Raw genomic sequence first — 19499 nt, 5'->3', positions numbered from 1 at the left:
TGACCTAAGTGCAGCGACCACCACACGCCCTCAATCAACACTGTCGAGTGCCCGGCAGTGTGTCTCGCAACAGGCCTGCCGGCGCCTCGGCACGTCAGCAGAGACCAACCTGCTGGCTGAGAGAGGGCGCGAAGCAGGGGGAGTTCCTCGGCCTCTCCACAGCCCTTCCTGCAGGTGTTTGGGGACCAGATACAGTCCCAGCCCTCGTTCCTCACTCCACCTTCGGGCCCTGCTTGCCCTGGTCCATCCTACAGTGTAAAGTGACCAAGAGAGAGAACTGCCAAGTGGGTAAGGGGGCAAGTTCTCCTGTCAGTCCCGTTAGTTTGACTGCAGTTCTTCTATTACCTTGAATGTGTTACTTCTGTATTTTATTCTACAAGTTTTATGACTCCATTTTCACATTTGTGAATTTATTTTCATGAATGGTGTGAAGTAGGAATCTAATTTTATTTTTTTCCACCTGGCTAGTTGATTGTACCAACACTACGTACTGAAGAACCATCCTTTCCCCACTCAGGGGCACAGCTCCTCTGGCTACTGCCCTGTGCCTTAGAGAATGACGTTTGTCTAGTTCTGTCCCTTTACGAAGCAGTCAGCTTCCTAAGCCTGCATTTCCTTTACCACGACCTCCACTCCACTGGCCCGCAGGCCCACAGAGACTAAGTGGAAAGCAGAGAACGCAGTACCCAGCATCAAGGCCCAGAACACAAGAAACACTCGGGAGATAGTATCATTGCCCCAAAATTCCCAACTTGATGCAGTCACTGATCTGTTTTAAAAACTTTGCTAGCTTTGCCAGTCACGCGGAATAAAGTTCAAACGCAGCCTGCCAAGCCCAAGCCACCTGACCCCAGCTTACCTTTCCCATGGCACCTCCTGCTTCTGCCTCCTCCCTGCCCACTGTCACTATCATGTTCCAGACTCAGCAAACCCAGTTCCCCAGCACCGTGCCCCGCCCTCACACACGCTGTCCCTGCGGCCGAGGACCACTCATCCCTTATGAGCCCTCTCAGATGACGCCTCCCTTGGGAAAGGGTTAGGCACTCCCATGGGCTTCTTTTATCGCATTTATCACTTTGCATTGTGATTACTTGTGTCTGTAGTGAATGTGTCTTCTTTAGTAAACACAGCACAGCCCTTGGCATTCCCGAACAGGTGCCATCATTTAATGATCACACCCAAACTTTGGTGTCACAAAAACATCCTCACTTATTTAACTCTTAAAACAATCCTGCAAAGTAGACTTCTTCCCCACCGAACAGGATGATAATTTGTTCAAGAACACAGAGTCTGTCAACAGCTGAACTGTGACCTGCACTCTGGTCTGATTCCAACATTCACACCTCTGTTACGCCAGGAAGCCTTGTGGTGAGTGACCATCCTTCCTCCCTTTTCTGAACTCCCTACTTGCATCCCATCCTTCCATGGTCCTCCCACTGTAGCTGTCTCTGCCACTGCCCCTGCTATTCCACCGCCAAGGCTCGCTCTCCCCAGACTGTCACCTCTCCCATTTCATGCCATCTGTCACCCAAGCAGGTGCCTCCATGAGGACTGTGTGTCCTGGGTTTAGCACGTTGCTGGTATTCAGAACACAGGACACGGAGCCTCATGCTGTGTCCTCAGATGCTGAGATGTTAGCTGGATGTCACAAGACCAAGAAGATAAAATAAACCCTTCACAGCTCAAATCTGTCTGAAACCAGAAAGGAAATAAGGCTTATAACACCAGGCCTTCTTGAGCACACTTATCAGGTCTGTGGAGACGGGAGCCAGCCTGACTGAGCAGGAACTCTGCTGGCTCAATTCTGCTGTCTTGGTGGCCAGAGCTACCACTGGGCACGTCAACAAAGGGTAGAGAAGTTCAGTGCTGGTCCCTGCAATGTTAGGAGCTGCACTGGTTTCCTTTGGTCTGACTTCCTCTGGTCATCTATGCCCAAAGTTTTGAGGGGTCTCTAGATTTCTCTTTCTCATTCAGACTGTTGGAAGGCCAAGTTGCAGAAAAATGATCCCAACCTTGGCATTCATCCTCTGTAAATGAAATGAAGAATAATCAGTATGTAGTAAATGTTATGATGAGCCACCTCTATAATGGTCCATAATGATGTGACATGGGCCAGTGGGGAGTTTGCAGGACACCCAAATCCCAATTAGAGGGGCCAGTTGGTGGGCTTCTGAGTGTATCACTTGTATCAGCATCTATAATGGCTCATGGCCTCATCATACTCACTAAATCTAGCAAAAGAAAGAATTCTTTGATAGAAGGAAGGGTGATCATTATGGGATAGACAAAGGAATCCTGTAGAATCAGAATTTTAGGGGTATCCTGACCAACTGATAGGGAATTTGTCCTGTGGTGGAATGAAGTCAACGGGCCGTTATTGCTCAGTGACCAATCTTCTGCCTATTTCTGGCTACGCACACAGGCAGCCAGTACACTAACCAGATAAGGTTTGATCTTAACCATCATACGAATGAGCCAATTGTCATTTGGGCACATACATTAGCGTCTTGTGAGTTAGGTTCATGTGAGTTTTGTCCTAGAAATGAAGCTCTTCCACTGACCACATCAGGTTTCTCGGCTCACAAAACCTGGCAAGTGGTGATGTCACCAAGTTGCATCCTAGGGAAGCCAGCCTGTCTCGGTGGATAGACATGTTTATCTGATCGTGATACGCTGTTCATCCTCGCTTCTCTCTCCCCTGCATTCCCAGGTCCACTCCTTGAGTCTGAAAAGCCTCACACACAGATCACAACAGCTTCTCGAGTGTTCCTCTCCAAGCTCCTCCGTCATGGCTGGTACCTCATGACTGCCTGGAGTCAAGCATGGGACATATCCATAACGTCGAACTCCTTAGCCTGGCTCTCGAGGTTTTCCATACTTTGACCCCCTCACACTTTATTTTTCATCATGGCTCAAAACGCTCTTCCTTCCACCTTGGGGTCGGAGGACACAGCTCACTTAACGCAGCTCTCCCACTGCTGACCCTTGCCCATCCTCTGCCACCAAGTCCTACTCTATATGTCAACAAATGGCTCCAGCCCTTCTGGACCCCTCCCCCCACAGGAAGCAGCTTCATGCTATGCTTCCTTATCTTCCTGGGCTCACCTCGTTCCCCTTCCAGCTCCTTTGGGTGCCCCCTGGGCACCCTGCAGAAGGGCTGGCAAGAGGAAACAAAACACTGGTTCTGATCACATCTGGCTTCTCCACTGCCTCCTGCACCGGAACTCCCTGAATAGCAAGTCATCCACGGGGCCACCCTTGACCCCTATAGCAATTCCCAAGAATCCAGCACAGGAATGGGGAAAAACCAAAAGATTGATACGGAGGACTCAAGGGAAACCTCTAGAAAGAAGAGACCAGACACTAACAGGGGTGTGTGTGAAATACTGGTTTTTATTGGTTGGCACAAGATTACAACCTACAATTCCAATGCCCTTCCCTCCCACATGGCTCAAATGGAAGGAAACTGATTAACACACAGAAAGGAATGGCACGCTCACAGGCTTAAGCATTTGTTTTTACATGAAGGAGTGGGATATGGGGGTGGTGGAATTTTAGGGCAGCACCAAAGCTCTCTCTAGACTACAGGGGATGGGTCTGTCTGTCCTCTGCTGCTGGCACCACCTAAGGGGACACGTTAGTGAAGAAGGGGAAGGACTACCTACAGCTGGCCTGCTATTAAAGGGAACGTTGGGACGGTGTCTGCGGTGTACCTGTCTCGGGCCAAACCTGGGGCTGGACCAGCGCCCCTCTCTTAGCCCTCTTCCACAACCCGCCTGTGTGGCTGGGGGCACCCCCGGCAGGTGTGAAAGAAGCCTGACAACACTCGCCTTGAGAAAGGGAAACAAGAAAACTCAGTTTCCTTCTGCCTTCTCGGCAACAAATTCTCCTGCCCTCAGCTCTGGAGGGCACCACCAAAGTCTTCCTTAGGAGTGCTGTGGGACACTGGGGAAGAGGCCAGCCTGGGCAGGTGGCCCTGAGTGGGCAATTAGAAAAGCTTGATTTTCCATGCGGTACCAAGCAAGGTTGTTTTGGAACCAAACAAACAACAACAAGAAAATGGAAAACAAGACCATGCACCCATGGGTTTGGTAGTTCCTAAATCCTGGAACGCATTTGGATTGGGGGTAAGGGCAATATTACTCCAAGCCCCCGTTTTATAACCTTACAGCAGGTGCCAAGAGGTATAAAAGCCACACCCAACCCCTTCTTCCCTACAAGCACCACCCTCAGTTCTGTTGAGCTCATTTGGGGTTATTTCTGCCACTCTCTTCAGAAATGACTCAGCCTGTTGGTTGATCCATTTTCTACCTTTTCTATAATTCTAAAACACACTGTCTAAACAGGCGATACATGCTTGAGCCCAGGAGTTGGAGGCTGCAGTGAGCTTTGATGATGCCACTGCGCTCTAGCCTAGGCAACAGAGTGAGACCCTGCCTCAAAACAAAGGAAATAAACAACAACAACAAAAACAGGTGGTACATATGCCCTCGCTCTGTAGTCCAAGGAACTGTTTGCTCTCCCTGCGTGGTCCTGATGGAAATGGACAGCACCAGGGTTCTGGAGGGATCACAGCAGTCTAATCTGAGCCACTGTGTGACTCCCGGGGCTGGTCCCGGGGTACATGGGCCCCTGGCTCTCAGTTTCTGAAGACATTACTGAACTTGGCCATTTAGGCCTTAGCTAAAATGGATGAGCACTGGGGGAAGGGACAGGAAAGACTGTCCTTTGGAGAAAGTTAAACTCAATACATAGCTACTTTGCCTCAGTCCAAGGGGTTCCCTGGAAACACTTGTTGAACTTGGCCAAGAGGAGACTGCATTTAGAGGGCACCCCTGCGACAGGGGAGAAAACACATCTCATTCATCTGTTCTAAAACCAGAATGCTAACCTTTCTGATGCTGACGGCAGATGAGCAGAGTGGAGGTGACCATAGTGAAGAAACCCCTTAAAAAGCTTTAGCTGTTTGGGGACCACATACCACAGCTGAGCAAATGGAGCTGATGCCTTGCTGGCTCCTCAGAGCCCGCCCCTACCAAGGATGAGATAAAAGACAAAGTTCTTGAAATGAAGGCTGCGCTGGCAAAAGCAAGTACGAAGATGCTACTCCCGGGCTTCCGCTTCCTCTCTCTGTAGCACCTGAGACGGTGAGACACTTGCTTCATTTCACTTTACAATAGTGCAACATCTCCAAATGCCCTTGACTCTCTTAATTAAGCACAGGAGAAACCAGTAGCTATCTTTCTTAAGACAGATGCACTGACTGAAATTTTACCTATTCTAACCACCCTTTTCTTTGATTACCAACCAGTTTAAAAGTTTTCAGATCACAAAATAGGACAGACCTGACATTTACAAAACTGTACCACATACTTATTTCTTACACACTAGAGTTGACCAATTACTCTTCCAACTACTAATGCAACACGACGACACTGGGCCCTGGACTCCCTGGTGCACCTGCACCCTCAGCAACACATCTATGTCTGGCACAGAGAGGAGTGAAAGGGTAAGGTTCTCAGACGTTAACAAAACTCTGGCAGCAAATTAGATTCTTGAAAGGAGGGTCCTCTTGAAAAATTCTGAGCAAAAAAGCTCTCAGCCACAAGGGAAGAGGTGAAAGGGCAGGTTTCTGTCGGCAAGCTGTAGCTTAGGTGGCGGTTCCCTTCTGGACTCCTTCGTATTGTTAGGAAGACACAAGCCTCTTGATCACTGAGCAAAGGCCCTCTAAGTCCTCCCTTTACTTTGGTGCTTTGGAAGTTCTCCCAGACCAGCTCCAGATCTGCTCCCAGGCATGTTCTGTGTGGAGCAGACTTATCCATTGTTTCTGTTCCCAAGCGTCTCCGTAGCAGCCTCTACTTTCCTTGGCATAAGCCGTGTATCTGTAATGCTGCTGGAACTGAGTAACCAACCTTTGGATCATTTATTGTGACAACTTTTTCCACAGTAAAGGGAGGTTAAAAACCAAGGTTTAATTTGAAAACCTTTTTTTTTTCTGGTGGGACAATAAAGAGGTGAAAGAGGCTATGCGGATCTATTGCTGCTTTAGGTTGACATTTTCAATTCAGCACAAAAGTGCTCAGAAGACAGGCTCAAATCGGGATTACTCCCTGTAGGGATTTTTAGACAATCTTACTGACAAAATGATTTCCCAAAGATGAACCCCTTCACCCTACCATGCAGAGAGGGGTGTCTTAGGGCCCAGCACTGGAATTGAAGCATCTGACTTTTTACCCCCCAAGGAGTTATAAATACTTAAGATTTCGATCTATTTATTTATTTATTTATTTTTCTTTGAGACAGAGTCTCACTTTGTTGCCCAGGCTAGAGTGAGTGTCATGGCGTCAGCCTAGCTCACAGCAACCTCAAACTCCTGGGCTCCAGCGATCCTCCTGCCTCAGCCTCCCGAGTAGCTGGGACTACAGGCATGTGCCACCATGCCCAGCTAATTTTTTTTTCTATATATATTAGTTGGCCAATTAATTTCTATTTATAATAGAGACAGGGTCTCGCTCTTGCTCAGGCTGGTTTTGAACTCCTGACCTTGAGCAATCCGCCCACCTCGGCCTCCCAGAGAGCTAGGATTACAGGCGTGAGCCACCGCGCCCGGCCAAGATTTCGATCTAAATGCCAGGCTGGAACCTCAAGCCCGAGATATTTTATCGTACTATTGAGATGTTCTCTGAAAGGTAGACCCATAGACAACAGGCGCTTTAGTAGATAATTATTCCAGACCAGAATTTCTGTCCTCTGATTGATGAACAGAATCCCCATGTGGCCTGCCAGGGTGAGTGGGAGGATGAGCAGCACACCACAGTGATCATGGACCTGGCAAAGTGACGATGCTGCTGGAAGCCTGCATCTAGGCTTTTAAGTGGCTTTTCTGTGGTTTCCTAGTAAGAAGTTAAATAAGTTTTGGGGTTAAGAACTGGGAACATAAACCAAAGAAATCCTAAATAACTAAACAACTGACTCCTGGAAGAACAGAAGCAATGACTCTCTACCTTCTACATAAAAGTCTTTCTTCTCCAAAGAGTCCCTCGTGGCTGCTGAACTCTGAATTAACAAGCCCTGCCTTTAAGCTCCCCTATGTGGACAGTCTCATTTTCTGAGACAAGCTTGGGCTCACCAAATTATCACTGTAAACAAAGTTCCAAGGGAGAGACACGCCTCTTTCACTTCAAAAGCTTCACGTTGCAGACAGCCAAAGTCATGACTGGCAGGCTCAGCTCAAGGAGTGTGCCTAACTCAACACAAAATGGGGTTCTCTCTTTATTAATTTTGAAGGGGACTAGGAGCAAAACTATTGAATCTGAAGGTGAGAGGTAATATTTTCTCAGATGTTCCAATTAGGCTTCTCACATCCCTAAGAGGTCATCAGCTAAAGACAAGAATTTCTACGGCTAACGCAAAACATGGTCAAAATGTGAAGCTGCCCTTTTAGAGGCAGGAGTGAAAGGCTGCTGGCCTCCAGAGGAGAATATGCCTGAAATCTCTGGGCTCCCAGGACCTATGGTGACCTTAAGTCAACCTGATGCACAGACAGTAGTGTCCTTTATGAATTGTAGTCAATGCTCTCCAGTTTATAATTTTTTTTACCTTAAAAATTTTACTCTTAAAATCTCACTGCTGCTTTAGGGCGCATTTACAGTGACATGGGAAACAGAGCTCTCCCGAACAGTGAGATATCATTGCACACCCGAGCACAGAGGGCTCTCTAGTGTACGCCCCTGCCCACTCCATGCAAGCTGGGTGCCCTGATGGAGGCAAAGCTAACATGGACAACTCCATAGCCTGGAAGCTTCCCAGAGCCTCAAGGAAATAGGCTCCGTCCAACATGACTCAGAATAAATGACTGCCACCTCAACTGGGCAGTATGAATTGCAAAGCCTTAGGTCTGACCTCTTGTAGAATCTTCCTATAATCCCAACACTGGGAGGCTGAGGTGGGAGGATTGCTTGAGGTCAGAAGATCAAAACCAGCTTGAGCAACATAGCGAGACCCCGTCTCTATAAAAATAAAAAAATTAGCCAGGCATGGTGCCACCTGTAGTTGCAGCTACTCAGGAGACTGAAGCAGGAGGTCACTTGAGCCCAGGAGTTTGAGGCTGCTGTGAGCTATGATCATACCACTGCATTCTAGCCTGAATGATAAAGGGAGATCCCATCTCTTAAAAAAAAAAAATATAAAAGAGTTACAAGGGCCATTTGCATTATTTCATCACCATTAAATAATCTCTGCCCCATAGCTGCTTGAGTTAACTGTCCTCTATGTGTCATATTTTTTGTAAAGATATGGATTATCTTCTGAAATGTAGATGGGACCATGACGAAGCTATATTATCAATTACAGCCAACTCTCATTTCTCTTAAAGCAAAAATGAATCCCACTATGGAGATTTCTCCAGAAATACTAAAACCACACAGTTATGGCAAAAATCACATGTGGCTATTAAATCCTTTTTGTGAACTAAAAATGTGAATGTGGCTTGGGCTAAGTCCTGTTTTTTTTCTTTTTTTAAAGATGAGAATGGTAACTCCAACAAAAGTATTAACACAGTATTAGATGGAAATGAGTAATATGTGAAGTACAATACGTGAAACATGTACTACGTCTAACAAAAGACCTATTACATCTCTGGTTAAAGAGGTTTAGCAGAAGCCTCCAATGAGCACTATATGTGGAGAAGAGAAAGGGAAAGAGGGAAAAACAGTTCTGCATGGAACTTTTTCTTCTTTTAAAAACCACAATGGCTGACTTTTTTCCTCTAAGCAAGCCTAAGAGATTTTACAGGGCTGACTCCTAACATCAAAATAAAATATTTCTTTGCCATGAAGAAATATGACTATGTAGCAACATGAACAAAATTACAAAACAGTCCCAGAGGGCAGTGACCTACTCTGCTCTCTAGAGGCTCCAGAAGCAAGGCCTCAAGTGCCTTCCTGTGCCATGGGACACGGCACAGCACAGACAGTGGAAATCCTGCAGCAATGTCACCATCTAGGCCTTCCTCGGCCTCAGAGGGGTGATACTCTCTCCCTCTTCGATCCTCCCACCTGGCTCAACCTAGTCTCAGCAGTGAGGGAGCCCCCTCCACGCAGGGGAGATGGGTGGTGGACACTTGTAAAAACAAAACAGTCAATTCATTAACTGTTCCATCCTGTTATGTTTGTTATAAGAAAAACCAAGACTCCTGTTTCATGGGCTGCACTCTTTCTAGAAGGCTACAGAAAATCTAACATGGTTGACTCCTGGTAGCCCGCCCCCCCCCCCCCCGCACTTCTCTCTTCGCGCTTCTCTCTCTCTCTCTCTCACACACACACACACACACACACACACACACACACACGATTAAGTCCTAGTCCAAATAGACTGCTTGACCTCACTGGTGTTTCCCCAATGGCTACAATTTATAAACTAAAAATAAATTTTAATTAAAAAAATCCATTGCTATCTTTTTCTATCCTGAGTATGGCAGACTTTGTGGGATGCTCCAGTAATAACCCAAATCTAGGACACACAAACTCACTGTGAGCTAGAGGCTACAGATCTGCCCTAAACACAGGAACCTGTTTCTATCAAGCCTGAATGAGGGCAGCACTAGTAGAATTAATGGCAAATCAGTACCAATGAAATACTCTGCAAATAAGGTAGATTTTGTGCTTTGCTTCTTTTCATTTTCTTTGGGGAAATAAAGGTTATTGCAACCATGGGTCTAACTAATCTATCACAAAAGGACTGTGACTTCACATCAGTAAAGACAGCCATGATGTCTGTGGTGTCAGAGAGGGAAAAACACTAATCCCTGCTCACCAGGATCTGAGTGCAATAGAAAATAGCACGGTTTCAACAATTCCGGTGTGGGACAAAGCCTCTTTTTGTCAGTTAAGAAAGCATCAGCCAATCTCTCCAGTTAACTGCATTAATAGGATCCATTCATGTCACTGAAAAATACTTCTTGGCACAGTTTACTTTCCTGACCCAAAGACGCCAACAACAATCAAAACTGCACTTTTTGGGGTATTTGGGGTATATTGTTATGCTAGACCAGTCAAAACATCCTCAGATCATTACAAAGTGTACAAATTACTATTAACGCTGTAGTTCCTTTTTTAAGAGTACTGTTTTCCTACAGAGCATTTTCAATCCATACCATAAAGTGGAATCTATCTAGAAGAATGTGTTTTTTGAATTCTACTTAGTGCTTAGTTAAATCTGTTTTATTTTCCCCTTTATTTGAACAGAACCATAGAATGCTCTAAGTCAGGCAATAAGAAACCGTGTGTTCGTTTTTAAGTAGGATATTTAACAGCCAGTTGGTGTTCAGACTCAAGTCCCATATTTCTATCCACTGGGACCCTTACTTAGGGATATAATTCCTCCCCCAGAGGTATGATGGTATCCCAAGAATACAACTGCTTTCTGGCTCTATGTTTCAAGACTAGGAGAGGATGCAAACTAAGAGTAGATAGCAAAACTTAAAGTTCACCCACTAATGTTCCCCAAATGCTGAACACTAAATGATACAGCGCTATCAGATACACATATTTCTTTTAGTGGGAGGGAGGAGCAAAAACTTATTAAAGTTTCAGTATTTATTAGGATTTTTAAATAAGGAGAACTACAATTTTAACTTTACATCTTGGCTATGTTTTGACAAAAGAGATGCCACTAAAAGTATAGTGACATATCTCCTGTCCTACGCCAGGATCAATCAGTGTTCCCCTCTCCAATCCTACCCCGATCTCAAGACCCTTTTGCTTCCTAACTAAACAATACAACTGGCAAATAAAGCCAGCATGAAACCTGTATCAAAAACTAGCAAGAGAGTCCGCAGTGAGCCAATGCATTGTGGCCACTCTAGTAAATGATTACGTGGCTTCCCATAGCACTTTTCAGAAGATGGCCCTTTCATATCCTGGTGGAAGACCAGTTTAATATTCTGAGCATGCTCCATGGTGCAATCACAAGTGCTGCAACATTACAAAGACAAGCAAACACCTGACTTTCCCCCTTTGTACTTATCAGGAACTTAACGTGGTTACCCAATGTGGGGACAGGCCTGTGTAGCTGCACTTGCAAAGTACAGTTGGATGCTTAAGAGCACGAGGACAATATTCAGTTCAGCACGGTGTAAGGCATATATGGACAAGAAGAGAGGTCGTTGTCAGCAATAAGTAGCATTATGGAAAAGATTCTAAACCAGCAGGATAGAAATGGTGCTTGATACTCCAGTTTTTTAGATAGTAATCTCAAGAATCAAGTTCAAACCTAGTGCCAACACGTAGGGCAGAATTCAATCTCTAGCATTGTTTCTCCAGATCTGGACTTAGGCCATTTGCTCCTGGCTTAGTAATAAAAAAGAAAATAGGTTTCTTCGTGTTTCTTTCTTGGCATGGAAACACAGCTTAGAGAAAAGAAGGCCACGAGTCCTGGGAGCACTATGAAGGTAGGTGGACTCTTCTTAAACCCTACGTAACTATAGTCAATGACTGGGGACTAGAGAGAGGACAGGAAAACTTGCCTAGCCACTAGTATTAACAACAAAAAAGTAAGTTGTGAGGCTCTCCATTCCAGAAACACTCAAATTAAAAAAAAAAAAAAACTTGAAAAAATAAAGAGTTAAATTCCTCTTTCTAAAAGTCATTTATTTACATATTATATGTCCAATATATAATGTGTAGATAAATGTATCCTGCAGTGAAAAAGACCAACCTACTAAATTAAACAGTACATCGTAGGACAAATTCTTGAATAGTTTCATCTCACATTGGAATCTTTTAATAAAAAAAAAAATTAAAAATAAAAGAAAAATGTCTAGCCAGGGCTGGGATGAGACAAACAGGAACACTTCAGAATCCGGGGCAGGGGGAAGACTGTTTGTCTATCTTCAGAGGACTGCAGGGGTGCGAAAAGGAGGGACAGATCATGCACAAAAGCACTTACAAATTACATACCCAGCCCCCACCCCCCTTGGTAGAAAGAGAAGAAAACCCTCATCACTTAACACCAAACAGCAACATTATCAATACACCCTTTCTCTGCTGCCCATCATGCCTTATGTCAAAGAAGAGGCCTGTGAGGAGAAGTGAAAGAGCCAGGGTGGGAGGGAGGTCTGCACTTCAGTCTCGTTTCCAATTTCTATTTCTTACAGGAAGTCTTCAGTCATCTGATGCCTGACATGGAGCTATGAGCAGAAACCGAGTATGTGGTGGCCACAACCGGGGTGCCATTGTTGGCTGAGTAGCCTTGCCTCAACGTTTCAAAATATGACGCCTGCACGGGTTTGTGACACTGCAACACTTTTATGGCATCTTCTATTGTAAACCACTCCCTCTTCCTTCCTGTGGAGGCAGAGAGAAAAAGAAGTTAGTATAAGAGGGAAGCAATGAGGTTTATGAGCCTAGAACTTTTGAGAAAACATTGAAGAAAACATTAAAGTAATGCTCCTCAATACTTTTTAAATATGTATTAAATTCGTTACTTATATTTTTCTTACAAAAGCGATGCAAGCACATTTTATATGCTTCAAATATGATAAAAATGCCTAATGAAGAAAATAGGTGGGAAATCTGGACACTGAGGAGCTACGAGTAACTGTGCAGAACTGCTCTCCGGAGAGAGCCACTGCTAGTGGTTTCCTCCTGCCCTCCAGGGCCTGGGCTTTCCCCGCTGCACCCCAGGGCCCGAAGCCCAGCAGCATCCACACCGCATGGAAAATTAACACAAACACCAGCGGCCAGAATTACTAGAATGGCTGGCTTATAATCAGTTATTTATTTTTAAAATTTTTTATAGGAGCACTTGATCTACATAATATATTTTAAAAAGAAAAAATTATCTCAATATAATCACTCTTAACTTTTTAGTCTATTTTTTTTTACTATTTTCAAGTGTATGTTTTTAAATCCTTTATTATTTTTTTCTCTTATAAAAGTAATAAAATATTGTTTAAAATTGGAGAAACAGAAAAATATAAAGAATACAATTAGGTACCTTTCTTTTTTTAAAGAGACAGGGTCTCATTTTGTTGCCCAGGGTGGAGTACAGTGGTACAATCATAGCTTACTGTAGCCTCAAACTCCTGGGTTCAAGCCATCCTCCCACCTATCCTCCCAAGTAGCTGGGACTACAGGTGCGTGCCACCACAACAGGCTAATGTTTCTATTTTATTTTAGAGATAGGGTGTCAATAAGTTGCCAAGGCTGATCTTGAACTCCTCTCAAACAATCCTCCTACCTCAGCCTCTGGGCCTGGGATTATAGGCCCAGAACTACTATGCTTGGCCCCATAATCTTATAAGCCAGAAATGACCACTCTCAATACCTTAGTGCAATTGTTTTTTTCCCCATCCATACTTGGAAAATAAATCGTATTTAAACAACTATAATGAGACCATGCTTTCAGGTGCTCTGAACCCTGACAGGCCCCACTAGAGGGCCGTGGGAGGGAGGCACTGGAACTCTGGGGCCAGCGTGCTGGGCACCGATCCTATCACGGGCTCCCTGAGCTGTGCAACCCTGGGCAAGTCACTGAGCCTCCCTGTGCCCTGTTCTCCGCATCTATAAAGTAGAGGTGACATGTAGGACCTATCTCACAAGTTTATTCTGAGAATTAACATATAAAGCACCTGAAGAGACTCTGGAACATAGTATGAATCGCTTTTTTATTGATTCTTATTTACTTCACACTGTTTCTTTCTCTCTTTCTTTCTTTTCTTCTTTTTTTTTTTTTTGAGACAGTCTTTGTTGCCCAGGCTAGAGTAAGTGCCTTGGCGTCAGCCTAGCTCACAGCAACCTCAAACTCCTGGGCTCAAGCGATCCTCCTGCCTCAGCCTCCCAAGTAGCTGGGACTACAGGCATGCGCCACCATGCCTGGCTAGTTTTTTTCTATATATAATAGTTGGCCAATTAATTTCTTTCTATTTATAGTAGAGATGGGGTCTCACTCTTGCTCAGGCTGGTTTCGAACTCCTGACCTTGAGCGATCTGCCCACCTCAGCCTCCCAGAGTGCTAGGATTATAGGCGTGAGCCACCACGCCCAGCACACACTGTTTCTTAAGCAATTTTGTATGTTATAAAAAGTATTACATTTAAGTAGACTGGTTACCAGAGGCCGAGAAGGAGAGGGAGGAGGGAGAGAATAAAGGAGAACAAAAAGAATATAATGTATTTATTATACTGAATGGTACACTAAAAAATGGTAAAGATGGTAAACTATATATACATGCATATTTTACCTCAATAAAAAATAAATTAAAAATATGACAACTAATGCCTGCATTTTGTCATAACATCTAGCATGAATTTACTGTCGTTCATTTAACCATTTCCCTATCACTGGATATCAACAGCCTGCAATTTTAATTATTATAAATAATGCTATGATTTTAAAAAAATCTTTATCTCTGTTTTTTTTTTCTTTTTCTTTTTCTTTTTTTATTATTTTTATTATTTTTATTTTTTTTATTTTTTTGAGACAGAGTCTCACTTTGTTGCCCAGGCTAGAGTGAGTGCCGTGGCATCAGCTTGGCTCACAGCAACCTCAATCTCCGGGGCTCAGCGATCCTACTGCCTCAGCCTCCCGAGTAGCTGGGACTACAGGCATGCGCCACCATGCCCGGCTAATTTTTTGTATATATATTTTTAGTTGGTCAATTAATTTATTTCTATTTTTGGTAGAGACGGGGTCTCGCTCAGGCTGGTTTCGAACTCCTGACCTTGAGCAATCCGCCCGCCTCGGCCTCCCAAAGTGCTAGGATTACAGGCGTGAGCCATCTTTTTCTTTTTTTAACCCCCGAGGGAAAGATCCCTAGCACGGGACTATAAGAATAAAGCATTTGAACTTTCAAGGGCTCTTGATTTATATACTACTAAACTGCTTTCCAGAAGGGCTACTCCAATACTGATCCCCAATCTTGCCTATGTGTGTCAGAATGTTAGTCTTGCCACACCCCACCAGCATTACCTTTTTGTTTTTTTTACTTAAGAGACAGGGTCTCCCTCTGTTGCCCAAGCTGGAGTGGTGGGATCATAGCTCACTGCAGTCTCAAATACTTGGGCTGAGGTGATCTTCCTGTCTTGGGACTACAGGCATGTACCACCACACCTGGCTAATTTTTTATTTTTATTGTTTTGTACACATGCGGTCTTACTATGTTGCCTAGGCTGGTCTCGAACTCCTGGCCAAAAGCCATTCTCCCACCTTGGCCTCCCAAGATGCTGGGATTACAGGTGTGAGCCCCTGTGTCTGGCTCACGCTCTTTTCTTTATGACTGCCAATTCTTTAGGTGAAAATCAGTACCTCATTTTGGTTTCCATTTCAATTTCCTATTTTAATGTATATCTATATTGATATATATACATATATACATAATAATCAGGGTGTATATGTATATATGTAACTATACCCTGCTTTTTTCATTCACCAGCACTATTTCATAAGCATTTCCCCATAATATACAGCTTTTGTAACTGTGGTGTTTAACAGCTATATAACACTCCATTGGTTGAACGTATCTTCACTCACTTGTCATTCATTGTGTTGTACATTTCAGATGCAATTTTTCATTAGTAAGATAATGCTAGGAAGAGCATCTAAAGGAAGGCTCATAGGCTATTGCTCATATTTTAGATTATTTCATTAGAAGTAAGAGCACAAGGTAATAACCTTGTTTGGATATTAACAGAACAATGGTACCTTAAAAATCAGTATCACAAGTGTGTGACTCCCGCCTGACTGAGAGTGCTCTGAAGATAGGGCCACATCACACTCATCTCTATCTCCTTTTCAGGCCCTTCCACTGGCTGTCAAGGAGTCTGTTTTGAATAGACCCACAATGAATTTATTTACTTCAGTATATTGCATTATCACCAGACACAAAGGCATTAAGAGCCAAAGGGCCATGAACTGCCCAGATTAATAGTATGAGGGGGCATGATGACAAGGCAAACACTAACAACACAGAAAGGGGTTTTGACAAGTGAGTCTTATCCATTTGCCAATTTATAGCAGAAATTAACACACTTTTCTATCATATACTTTTCTTCAGAGGTAAATAATTAAACCATGCACCAACCACTTAAACCACCTCAGTTTTTGGTTCAAAAGATATACGTGCAATAGATCAAAGAAAATGGCTCCTTTCCTTTGGGAGAAAACTGGGTGTACAAAAAGAGCAACATAAAAAAAACTGGAAACCACCTCCACTACTTTGCATCTACTGAATGATTTTCTGGAGGGGCTCACACCACCAGATCAACACAGTTTTCTCCAACAACGGGAATGAGTGTCATGAGGAATAAGACCAGGGTCCTGCTCTCACTTTCCGTCCCCATGGCTAGCAGCAGGCCCTCAATCAAGATCTGCTTAGGAAGCAGAGAAGTGCAACCCTTTTTGGAAAGAATCTAATTTGATTTTAGAAACATTTCTTAAACTTTTTTTTTCTTTTTGTGACACAGTTTTGCTCTATGTCCAGAGCTAGAGTGCAATGGCATCATCACAGCTCATTGCAGCCTCAAACTCCTGGGCTCATGCGATGCTCCTGCCTCAGCCTCCAAGTAGCCAGGACTAAAGGTGTGCACCACCATGCCTGGCTACATTTTAAAAAAATTTATTGTAGAGACCAGGTCTCGCTATTAAACTCCTGGCCTCAAGTGATCCTTCCACCTCAGCCTCCCAAAGTGCTGGGATTACAGGCGTGAGCCACTGCATCCAGCAGAAACAATATTTCTTATTTTTATGGGCCATGTTTCTGTTTGTTGACCACGTACCTACCACCCACCTTCAGCTTCCATTTGAACATTTCAAAATACTAACTTTCTCAAGTTCAAAATATAGATGCTTTCCAAAATTATTATTAAACATGTCCTTCTATTATTTCTTTATTAGACTCCTGTTTCTGTTTCTGAGTAATGCAAGGGCTGGTTTTGGGGAGCCCTTCTGAGGCTGACAACAACTTACCAATGTTTACTGAGTCTTCCCAGTCTTCCAGAACTTCCGTGACAATTAGCACATAGACATACGTCCTGTGTTTCCTCTCCTGGTTCTGAAGAACAAAGAGAGAAAGAAGAAGAGTTTCTCCTTAGAGAGGTAGGATTACTTTTAAATGAAACATACTCTTACGCATATGTCTAGAGTGCTTAAGACATAAAGATTCCTTTTTCTTTTTATCTCCTATAAACACGGGCACATGATTTAAAACAGACCACACCTGGATTTGAGGATGTGTTCTCTGGACAGACTTTCAAAGCCAAATCTTTACATTTGTTTTTCCTCTTCCTTTCCCTAAATGCAGCTTCACAGGAATGCTGTGAGCTTGCAAGAAAAAGGCATCATGTAAACGTAATCAGCTGGACACCAGGAGAGGAGAGACTGTAGACGGGTGGGCAACAGAGGGGCCTTGTGCTCTGGTGACCCCAGCAAGGAAAATGAGCTGAGTGTCTCACCTAGCCCCCTTTTCCTACCGACCCCGCTCATCTCTATGACTCCTGATTCATCACTTCCTTCTGCCTTCTACCACGGCTTATTTCCGTGTTTTCTCCTGCTTTGCTAGGGTTAATTATCTTCTATTTTTCCTCTATTTTCTCTACATTTATCTACCCTTCTTCCCAACTTCGGAGGAGAGGAAGAAAGATAGCAATAGGTAAAGCAATTCCAGTTGTTTGGAGGAGGATACTATGGGGATTTAAAATAGAAAGCATGCTAGTCTCTGCTGATGCTATTTTGTTTCGAAAACTCACTGAAACAGAGATGGCACCTTTCCTACATTAATATCTGTGGTTATTAATATGATACCATTTGTACTGAAGATTTTAATAGTCTTACCTCAAAAATTCCAACTAGTCTTCCCAATGTCCCTTTTACTCCAGCCTGAAAAATGAAAAAGAAAAATTAACACATTGACACTACTATATTGCTGGTCTCATTCTGAATCTTCTTGAGCAGATTGTAAAATATACGTAAAAAACAACAGGACACAACTTGGGCAGACTCCAGGTCTATAGAGGTTACACCAGTGTTTCCTATGTGTCACAGACTGCTAACAGCAAGGCATACTCTGGGGAGGGAGAATTCCTCTCATCTCCTTGGGTCTCTCTCCCTGCTGCAAAGCTGGCCTAACAGACTGAGATAATCAAGCCATGAAGCCATATCAAAAATATTTTGAAGTAATGATTATTTATTTATTCATTCAAAAAGTATATATTTAGTGCTTAATTTGAGCCAGAAAATAATACAGGTGCCAGAGGTATAGTGATCAATAAATAGGCTAGAATACAAAATCCTATGGGAGCAAGACTCTTGTTTGACTTGTTCTTGGCTGTCTGTATATAATATGCCAGAAGAGAGTTCAGTAGCCTGCAGGACTTCAAGAAAGCATAAATCAACAAGAACATAAACATGATAATTCTGTTAGTAATAGGTATTATGAGAGAAATGCACAGAGCAATTTGATGGATAGAGAGTGACAAGAGGAGGGGCAAATTCAGTGGGTAAGGCCAGGCACAGTGGCTCACGCCTGTAATCCTACCACTCTGAGAGGCCAAGGCAGGTGGGCTGTTTGAGCTCAAGAGTTCAAGACTAGCCTGAGCAAGAGCAAGACCACATCTCTACTAAAAGCAGAAAGAAATTATCCAAACAACTAAAAATATATATAGAAAAAATTAGCTGGGCATGGTGGCACACGCCTGGAGTCCCAGCTACTTGGGAGGCTGAGGCAGGAAGATCACTTGAGCCCAGGAATTTGTAGTTGCTGTAAGCTAGGCTGACACCACAACACTTTAGCCCAGGCAACAGAGAGTGGTGGCTCATGTCTATAAACCCAACATTTTGGGAGGCCAAGGTGGGAGGATCACTTGAGGCCAGGAGTTTGAGACTGGCCTGAGCAACATAGCAAGACACCTCATCTCTACAAAAAATTTAAAAAAATTAGCTAGGCACAGAGAATTGTGCCTGTAGTCCCAGCTACTGAGGAGGCTGAGGTAGGAGGATTGCTTGAGCCCAGGAGTTCAAGGCTGCAGTGAGTTATGATCAGTCGGGCCATAGCACTCATGCCTGGGCAAGACCTAGACCCTGTCTCAAAAATAAAACTTAAAAAAATTAAAAATTCTTAAGACATATTTAATAATGGAAATATCAGAAGCTGATTTAAAGGCCTAGATTCCTAGATGACATATTTTGAAATTAATTTTTGTTATTTATCTGTCAAGGAATTCTATTCCTTTCTCTTGCCAACATTCCTGCTTTTTCTATTTTATATCCATTCACTCATGTGGTTTTTGGTTTCCTTGAATGGAAATGTCTATCATCTCTCTTTTTTTTTTTTTTTGAGGCAGAGTCTCGCTTTGTTGCCCAAGCTAGAGTGAGTGCCATGGCATCAGCCTAGCTCACAGCAACCTCAAACTCCTGGGCTCAAGCAATCCTCCTGTCTCAGCCTCCCGTGTAGCTGGGACTACAGGCATGCACCATGACCATTTCTATATATATTAGTTGGTCAATT

At 43.8% G+C, this 19499-nt stretch overlaps 1 protein-coding gene across 1 annotated transcript in view; it reads right to left on the bottom strand.

Annotated features, from left to right (window-relative positions):
* Positions 1–7589: 7589 nt before the first annotated feature.
* NUDT3 (nudix hydrolase 3) overlaps positions 7590–19499 on the bottom strand; it is a 105698-nt gene continuing 93788 nt past the window's right edge. The window contains exons 3-5 of the mRNA XM_012746776.3: positions 17828–17872; positions 16964–17048; positions 7590–12344 (exon numbers count right to left, since the gene is read on the bottom strand). Of these exons, the coding sequence (XP_012602230.1) occupies positions 12166–12344; positions 16964–17048; positions 17828–17872 (309 nt within the window). The 3' untranslated portion in view covers positions 7590–12165. The remainder of the gene's footprint in view (positions 12345–16963; positions 17049–17827; positions 17873–19499) is intronic.

This window comes from Microcebus murinus, chromosome 5, assembly GCF_040939455.1.
Source record: "Microcebus murinus isolate Inina chromosome 5, M.murinus_Inina_mat1.0, whole genome shotgun sequence".
Classification (NCBI taxonomy): domain Eukaryota; kingdom Metazoa; phylum Chordata; class Mammalia; order Primates; family Cheirogaleidae; genus Microcebus; species Microcebus murinus.
This window is presented reverse-complemented; position numbering and strand designations above follow the sequence as displayed.